Below are 9,702 nucleotides of genomic sequence, written 5' to 3' on the forward strand. Positions count from 1 at the left end.
GTTAATAATTGAGAGTGCTGAGTTATATGGTGGAAGCGGAATAACACAGACAGACAGTGGAACTGTCTGAAGAAATAGACACACACACACACACACACACACACCCATCACAGTAAAATGGAAAAGGGTATTTGTGCAAACAACAATATACACATTTACACACACACTTACACACAGCCTTCGCACAAACCCTCTGATGATGTAAAAACACACACACGGACATATACACACACACACACACACACACACACACACAGTGACGTGCAGTCAGGGTAGGCAAGGTAGGCACTGCCTACCCTGACAAAATTCAAACGTAAAAATGTATATTAAATAATTTTATTTAATAAACTTGTATTTGTATTTGTACCGAGTATTCTTGTGATTTATATATGCAATACATACGTTATTCCAATTGTTTAGACGTTACGATGACAATTGTATCAGTTACGCATAAACAAATACAAAAAAACGGTAAGCAGTGCCTTTACTGTCCATTCATTTTGAACAGCAGCGAAAAACTCATGTCGCGCATGCGCACTTAGATTCTGTATTCTTTAATATGTACGTCGAAAGGCACAACTCTACTGTGCCTTTGCACGTAAATATGTTATGCCAGTAATCATCTACGTTACGTATCAAACATGAACCAATTAAAATTGAGATATTACTGGACATTTGCACAGCTGACGTCATTACACCAGCTAAGCGCAATCCCCGCGAAAATCAAAGTAAAAATGACAACAGCGGTATCTACCGATATTGTGGAACTTAGACATTTCTCCAAACTCGACTTTAATAGAAAAAAGCAGTAACTAGCAAGAGGGAGGCCTATTCCAACACTAAATGAAATTCTGCAGAAAAAGGGACCAAAAATTGTCGTTTCAAACGGACTGGTATGACAAAAAAGATTGGCATTGTGGCTGTGCTAGTCAGGTGAGTTAGAAACTATTTTGAGCTTAATTTTGAAATGATAAGTGTGGGGTTGAATTAATGCCGACTGCAAGCCATTTGCTTTCATATTCAATTGAGCAGTGTGTGTTCTCATTGCTGCTGACTGACATACATAATTGGCCGCTGTGCGGATAAAGATGTTTGCATTCTGATGATGGACATTAACTGGTGTGTGCGTGCGTGTGCGAGACTGAGAGTACGATATGTTATCGTGATTGGATTTTTTTTTATACATCGATCGACCGTGCCTGTGTGCCGCACTTGTACCTACTGTTGTGACGTAGCCTATTAGCCTAAACAATAAATAAAGTAATCTGGCTTTCATAACTCAGTGCCTACCCTCGTACTGACTTCACCGCACGTCACTGCACACACACACACACACACACACACAGATGCAGATACAAAGAAGTCAAGTGCATCAAATGGTATACACTGAAAAAGTCACTTCACTCCTTAAAGGCTTTAAGCTGTAAATGGCATATTATCAATAACAGATGGATACACACACACACACACACACACACACACACACACACACACACACACACACAAACACACACACACACACACACACACACACACACACACACACACACACACACACACACACAAACACACCACAGAGTAAAGGACAAAGGGATTCATTGATGACATCACTAAGGCTGTTCATGACATCATATAAACACCCCTCTCAGCCTCGGGAACAGAGGTAGGGCTGGTCTCCGTGGCAACTGGAGCCACGGTTCCTTCCCCCCAATAAACCCCCAGTAGACGGACATGTCTGTTTTATCACGAGGGGACATTTGTCCTGTCCCCCTCTATCTTTCTGTCTGTCAAACGCCTGTTTCTCTCCCTTGCTCCCCTCTCTCTCTCTGTCAAACACAGTTCATCTCTCTCTTCTTCTCACTCGATTTCTGTCCTTGCCCCTCTCTTTCTCTTTCTCGTTCCTCTTCTTCTTCTTCTTCTCCCTCTGTCTCACACACTTTTTCTTTGTGATCCTGCAGCTCAAGGTGCCACCACCACCATGAAGGCCATGAGTTTGCTACCCAAGGTGCACCTGGGTACTGGGCACGTCTCCTGTTCTGTATTCTGTACGGCAACTCCCTATTGTCCCTCTTGCCCCCCACCCCAGGTGAGGCGGTAGCGTGGCGGTCTCTTATGCTGTGAGGTGTGGAGGCACACAGTGTGCCTTTCTAAATGGGGTGTTCAGCCTCTGGGCTCAGATCACTATCTTACACACTCCTTTTAAGGATGGAACTTTTTTAACCCACACACATGTGTGCATGTCTGTGCCCATGGGGTCTTGAGGACCAGGGGAGTGTTGAGGGTTCACCTATCATATTATACCTCATTCCCACTCACACTGAAAGCCGTTTATTTACCGCTATGATGCTGTCGCGTGGGAATAGAAGCACCTCATTAACTGAAATGGTAAAGCCAAACCATTAATCTATCCCCTGTCGACCTAGTAACATTACCAGTTATCTTCTATCACGCCTCCAGTGTGAATGCAAAACACAACTAGCACAACTAGCTAGCTAGCTAAAGAAACGGTTTCAATGACAGTTTCCTTTGCATGAAATGATAGCTAGTTATCTAGCAGAGGTTACAGTCACCTCAATCAAACATTTAAAATTATAAGATAGAAAAACCCTCAGGATGCCCGGGCATATTCACTGCTTGGCCCCCAAATACATAACGTAAGTAAACAGCTAATTAGTTCATATTAACACAGACTAGCAACTGCCAAATGTTAAGATGGTTCCCTATGCTAGAGATAGCTGAATTGACTGGCATTAGACCTTGCATGTTTTACAACTCTCATGGAGGTTTGTTCCCCATAGTATTCAGTTAACAGTCAAGTGGGAATACACAACACCCGTTACTTTATCCCGTGTTGTTTTTACCTGATGCATTAACATGTTTCGATTGTGAAAGGGGCTAGAAAGGTAAGTATGTGTGTGGGTGATTGCCATGGGAGTGTTCAGTGTTGCCCTTGTTTTGCCTGAGGTCACTGGGAATACCCCTCCCCCCACACCACCACCGCCACCACCTGTACTGCCCTAATTAAACTATCTCCTATCATTGAGGTCATCAGGGTGTGTGTGTGTGTGCGTTTGTGTGCTCTTGCACATGCAGCTTGTGTTTGTTAAGTGTGTACGTGTGTGTGAGTATTCAAACATATAGCATGTAAACAAACGTGTGTGTGTGAGTGTTTGGGGGGTGGTGGTGGGGGGGGGGGGGGTTGTGTAGCAGACCTATCTTGATTTTAGCCTTTGCTGTGTATGTCATACACGGATTAATTTATGTGATCTGTTGAAGCACTAATAATCTCCATCTGCTGGTGGGGAGGGACTGCAGTCCCATCCATCTGGGTTGTAAAAACACACCCTCTCTCTGATAAATGTGTCGGTGACAAAGCCAGGGTCTGTCCTTTATCTGACCACTGCTTCTGTCCTTCACAATTACAGCTAATAAAAGAGTAATGGTCTGCCTGCAACGCCATGCCATTCAGCCATTCACCATTCACCTTTCACATGAAAAAAAGCAATTCAAATGATAATCTCGCTCACTATCTGTCTCTCTCTACCTTTATTTGTGTGTATGTGTGTGTGTTTCTATTGTCCTTCATGTGTGTGAGAGAGCATGTGTGGGTATGTGCAACTGCATGCATGAATATTTGTGTGCGTGTGTGTGTGTGTGTGTGTGTGTGTGTGTGTGTGTGTGTGTGTGTGTGTGTGTGTGTATATTTCGACAGCTGGATTAAGAGAAATAAATGAAAAACGGACCTGAAGGTAAGAATGTCTCTGTCTGTGTGCATGTGTGTGCATGTGTGTGTGTGTGTGTGTGTGTGTGTGTGTGTGTGTGTGTGTGTGTGTGTGTGTGTGTGTGTGTGTGTGTGTGTGTGTGTGTGTGTGTGTATGTGCGTGTGTCTGTTAACTGTGAGCCCAGCTGCAGCGTGTGTGTGTGCGCGTTTGTTCAACCGCCCTGTCCTTTTCCTGAACAGGAATACAAGTTGTGCTGCATGATATAGAGGGGGGCTGAAAGAGTAACAAAGAGAGAAAAAGAGAGAGAGAGATAAAAAGAGAGAGAAAGAGGAGAGAGAGGAGGATAGAGACAAAGAGTGAGTGTGTGAAAGACAGAAATAGAGAGAGTAGATAAAGAGAGAGTAATCCAGACGCAGGGAAAACATATGTGTGTGTGTGTGTGTGTGTGTGTGTGGGGGGGGGGGGGGGGGGGGGTGTGCAGACAGAGAGCACTCGAGGCCAAGTGAGCTAAGTTAAGTAACACGGAGGACAATGTTTACTGGATCTAGGCCAGACCAGCTTTACCTATGGGTCAACTGCCAACCCCTCTATTCTCAGCCCAGCTTTCTCTCACTCTCTCACTCTCTCCTTCTCTCACTCTCTCGCCTTAACTTCTCTCTCTCTCTCTTCCCTCTACTTCGCACTTTTCCCCCTCTACCACTTTCACTTTCCACCCCTCTCTCTCCTACCCCTCTTATTTTCCTTCTTTCTTTCTTCCTTTCTTTCTTTCTCTCCCCTCTAGCTCTCAACTCCGCGGTCAGGGTGAGCAGAGAACTAGCTCAAGTCCTGCTCCAGTCACTTCACAACCACCAGCAGAAAGGCATCCATCCATGTCCACCCAAGTACAGCAATGTGGAAATCATTCAGACTGGAGCCATGAAGTCAGGATTTCAGACAGGGTTGAACAGGACCAGGTTTACTGGGGCAGATGACACTGATGGATTGTATACTGCAGTGGGGCCCCCAGGGGACACAGCAAGTGGGCCCCTCAGCAAGCAATATTGGTCAAAATAAGTATAAATTAGGTAAGCCTGAAACGTATCTATTTGGTGATAGCCTACTTTTTACATTTATGATATGGGGTCTACCGTTTCGCTTTTATATTTGAATGGATAGCTAGCCAAATTATTCATACATCAGACATGCGCCAGACATGAACCAATCATACATAGCCAAGCACAAAATGATTTGATCCATCCAGATTTGATACTTTTTTAACAAGCGCTGATCAAATAAAAACAATAAAAAATCTTTAACTGATAAAATAATTAAGTTTAACTGATTTATGAAATGCAATTGATTGATGAAACTGTTCAGCTTTTCAAATGTAGATACAAGGTTAAGAAAAAGATATGCAACCGCTGATGGACATCTGTCTGTTTGTTTGTTTGTTTGATTAACAACCGCTAATAGGCTTTATGAGCATCTCAATCCTTGCACTATGGTGTTGGGAGGGGTGGGGGTGCAATGTTTTTGCCATTGTCAAAGAAGGTCTGCCATGAATAGTGTGGGAACCACTGGTATATAGAGACTGCTGGACAGTGAAGCCATAACAGACGACTGCTTAGTATGACTGGCAAAGGGACAACATTGGCAGCTGACCAAAGCCAACCCACACAGTCCCGTTTGCATGTGTTTCTTAGAGAAACCAAAACACACACACACACCAGTGCAGCAATCAGGGCCAATGACACGCGGTTAGGGGGAGGAGCTTCAAACTCCCCCTACTGTGAGAGAGAACTTCACCGCCTCCACTGGGCCAATTATGCCTCATGATAAATTATGACCGTTTCATTCTGTCCCCCTCTCTCCCTCATGGGTTCTGTCACACACACACGCACACGCACAGACACACACACACACACAGGCAAACCTGCTGTGCTGGCGTAACCTATGCGTCAGCCTCTTCCACTCCTTAACCTTCGCCCTTTCCTCGTCCCCCCCCCCCCCCCCCCCCCCCGCACGCTTGTCCATGAGCACAGAGCCCATATGTCTTCCCCGACCTCAGCTTCGCAGCCGTGAACTTCCCTTTGAAGGCAGTCTGCGCGCCCGCTGCAAGACTGTTAACGAGAACCTCGCACCATTCCAGGCCGAATTCGTTATGCAATTCCACGCCCTCCACCTCAGTTCAAACCCGAGGATCAAACGCTGTAAGCTTGGTCGGGGAGAGGGAGTTTGGAGTGTCTGTGTGTCTCGCACAAGTATTTGGATGTCGGCCGCGGCCAACTGAAGATGCTGGCACGTTGACTGGATGCTTCTCGAGCGACCACGACATTGATGACCATCTGGCCTCTGCCGTGATCAAACGGGCAAAATACAAGGCACAGGTGTTTCTTTAGTTCACTGGCGGCCTTCTTTGAATGCCTATAAGAAAAGACCTGAAATACCCTCTATACTTCCCATCTCCCATAGAAGCGCCAATAACCTGGCGCATTGACTATTCCGTGTCTATTTGGTTGTCATTCCGATCAGACCGTCGTAAAAATGGGCTATCTGTACACGGGTTTTACTCATGTGTGTGTTATTGGCATGCTGCTGCGTCTCGTGAGCACGTTCCTGAGCTTTACATTATTTCACCAGGAGAGCGCTAGCCTTACCTCGCCACATGGGCTCTGTTATTGTTATTGTTTTGTTGGGATGACGAGGTAGCGGGGTACACAAACAAGGCAGCGTGCGCCCGTTCCCACCCTCTTCATACACACACACACTCTTTGTCGCACTTACCTTCCACCCAGCGGAGCTGTTGCTGTCTCCCTTGTCTTTGAAGTAGGGTACACTTCGCACCATCCAGTCGTAGATTTGAGACAAGGTGAGTCTCTTGTCTGGGACGCTCTCTATGGCTTTAGTGATGAGGTCAGCATATGACAGATTGCCCCACGCATTTCGGCGAGAAGACGACTTCCTCGGCGTCTGCTGTTGGCTGCCCGGGGTGCTCACTACTCCGGTGGATTTTCCACCGCCCGCTCCGCCTGATGAAAGCGACGGGAGTGGGGAACCTCCACTTTCCTGAGAGGCCACTGTGTGCAGTCCGTCGGCCACCAGACCGGGGCTGTCCTGGTCCTCTCCGACCATAGAGCCATTGGTGTTGATGGTCATCGCGCTGTCCTCTTCGTCATCTTCTTCCTCCGGAATAATGTCTGTGTCCGTCGCCTCCGGTTTGGTCGCGATGGACTCCGGCAGGGGCCAGGTACATGATCTTGGCCGCTTCTGGGGCTCGAAATCCGGGTCGATGACGACGTCCAGCGTCGGAATCGAGTCCGGAGCTGTCGTATCAGCCATCGCCTTGACCTGTGTTTGTCCAACTCGTTGCCTTGTCTGTTTTGTAATTGAGTCAGGAAATAGCTGGAGCTAGACTGTTACAGTCGCATTCCATCAATACGCACGTCTTCCCCTGTACAACACTGCAGTGATGCGCTCCTCAACGTTTGTAGCCTTCAGTCAACGCAAAACGTTGATTCAACACTCTCCCCTGCATTGAAAACATGAAACGCACAGGTACAAATGTTAGTTTAAAAAACATTACTTCTAAACTTGTGGATAAGAAACACAAGGACCACTAGAAGCACAATGAACACACGTGTTTACATTGCTTCTGTTAAATGTCTACACACCATTCAATCTCAACCACCTTGGTTTTACGGCTGTCCTCCGCGGTCAATGCAACGCACTGATTCTAGTAGCCTGCAACTATAACCGACAGCTCCTGAGCTGTCGCGAAGAAAGTGATCTGGCGTCACGCAAGAAACGCATCCCCGTAGCGAAATCAATATTCAGCTGTCAAAATTGCAGTCCCACGGGCAGGGGGTGGGGGGAAGACCTGAAAGCCGTGTCTGATCTTGGGCAAACTGGCAGAAATCTCTCTTCAGTTCTCGCTCAAAAGTCGGTTGTCACTTCAACCGTACCTTCCTCCTTGACCCTCGCAAGTTCTTTTATTCGCGATAGCCCATTGCACCCTACTGTCACTGTGTCGCGTTTGAAAAGAGAGTATGCTAACGGGCGAAACGGGAGAGTTAAAGGTCTTACCCCTAATTCAAGTCTCTGTAAATTAGCGCATGCCAATCGTCAGTTGGAAAAAAGAGAAAATAGCCAATAAACGTCTATCCAGACGCGTCCTACTACCTCGAATAGGAGCTTAAACCACTACTACACATTCCGTTCTCCTGTCAGCGTTCAACAAGCACAAACTTACTGCACTGATACGGAGGCAGAAACGAGAGACGCAGCCTTACCCCGCTCGATAGACCTGCCCCCTGGATTCCGTGACAGGGATCGCCTTTTAAAGGGACATTACAACATAAGCCAGACTGAGCTGCCCAGGCATGTCTAGACAAGTCGCTGGGACACACTGGACTTGGACGGGCATGTACTGCTTCTCATCTGTTTGCAGTGCTCATCATTCAGCAAAATGTGTTATGAATGCTTAGACATTTTTCATAGGTTAACTTGTATGTAGGCTATTGTCATGAATTTCATGATCATTTGCTAAAAAAAAATATTTTAAGCCTTTATTTGGATAGTACAGTGAAGTATTTTGGACAGGAAATGAGGAGGAGTGAAGAGTTGGGGAGAGGTTTGGGAAATGACAGATGCCGGAATCGAACTTTACTCACAATTTTGAGAAAAGTTGAAACACAACCATACCTACCCAAGTAGAATCTGTTCCAGCATATTCTGTTGAAGGCTATTGAAGAAATGTCTGGGTAATAACTATTATTGCAAAATCACTTTCAGTCAAAATAACAGATAACTTTAAAAAAAAAACTATGCAAAATGAGTAGGCATGTACAATTACAAAGAGTATCTCTGGATTCATAGACATGTTTTCTCTTTCAATGCGTCCAGTAATTTTAAAGAGGTTTTAGGTAGCCTTTCTGTCTGACAGCAATTAAGAGGCTGTGAAGGCATTCTCTTCCATGCAGAAGCGTGCCACGCACTGGCCCTTTAACAGCTGTTGGAGGCTGTCGTTTAATGTACACTAACCACGCCCCTTCATGTAAATGAGACTGCCCTCAAACACATGACGTCATTCCGCTCACTCTCAGAAATCTTGGAGAAATCCTACGTCTTCGCGTCGTCTCCTCTCCACTCTCTCTCTGACTTTATATCCATCTCCCCGCTCTCCCTATATCCTTTGTGGGATGCTGCTCCACCCCCACCCTGCTTCTTGCACTGTACCAAAACATCTCTAGGTCTTTGTTCGCTGGAAGAGGATTCTTAAAGGTGCGCACAAGATACTTGAATGTGCCCTGTTGGTATTGCCTAATATCACGCCTAATGCGATGTGAAGGAATACGTTTTCTCATGTGTGCATCTCTTGCATTAGATTATTATCTGGATTGTGACTTAAATGTCACATGGCTTTTTCATTGACTTTATTCAGTACAGACCTGTCAGTCATGAAACAGTTGTCATGGAATAAATGCAAACAGCCCACCAGACCGCCTAGGAGGTTATTCTGTCGTGTGTAGGGTCCACATTAGGATTTGTGTGAACAGTACCTCGCAATTTAAATTTGCAACAGATTTTACTAATTGCATTTCAGATGAATGATGTGTTCACAGGCCTACATAGGCCAGAACAGTCATTGTAGGCTAGGATTTATTCATATCTTACAGCGTCGGTGTGTATTATTCACCCCCGACATTCTTTTCATTCCCATGTAGTCTGGGCACGGACAGCAAGAAGACAAGGATCTAGCTGTGGAGCTCCGGCCATCCATCTGCACCTGCAACGCTGTGGAACGGTCCATCCCCCTCGTCACTGCCTCTTTGTTCTGTCCGTGCGATGAAGAATGGCAGACTCAGCATGTACAGAGTTATGGTCACGGGCGTCTTTCTCTCTGTGAGTGTGTGTGTGTGTGTGTGTGTGTGTGTGTGTGTGTGTGTGTGTGTGTGTGTGTGTGTGTGCATTTCAGTGTGGGGAAACGCAGCCTTTATCCGTG

At 46.0% G+C, this 9,702-nt stretch overlaps 1 protein-coding gene across 2 annotated transcripts in view; it reads right to left on the reverse strand.

The window, feature by feature from the left end:
- Positions 1-7,934, reverse strand: part of foxo3b (forkhead box O3b) — a 53,716-nt gene extending 45,782 nt beyond the window's left edge. Inside the window, exons 1-2 of one of the 2 annotated variants that reach the window (XM_080832854.1) lie at positions 7,390-7,934; positions 6,486-7,230 (exon numbers count right to left, since the gene is read on the reverse strand). In XM_080832854.1, coding sequence (XP_080688980.1) covers positions 6,486-7,040 — 555 coding nt within the window. In that variant the 5' untranslated portion in view covers positions 7,041-7,230; positions 7,390-7,934. Of the gene's footprint in view, positions 1-6,485; positions 7,231-7,372 lie in introns of both variants that reach the window. The other variant, XM_080832853.1, reaches the window with a different exon arrangement.
- Between the last annotated feature and the right edge of the window lie 1,768 nt (positions 7,935-9,702).

The sequence above is a fragment of the Sprattus sprattus genome (assembly GCF_963457725.1).
Source record: "Sprattus sprattus genome assembly, chromosome: 2".
NCBI classification, from domain to species: domain Eukaryota; kingdom Metazoa; phylum Chordata; class Actinopteri; order Clupeiformes; family Clupeidae; genus Sprattus; species Sprattus sprattus.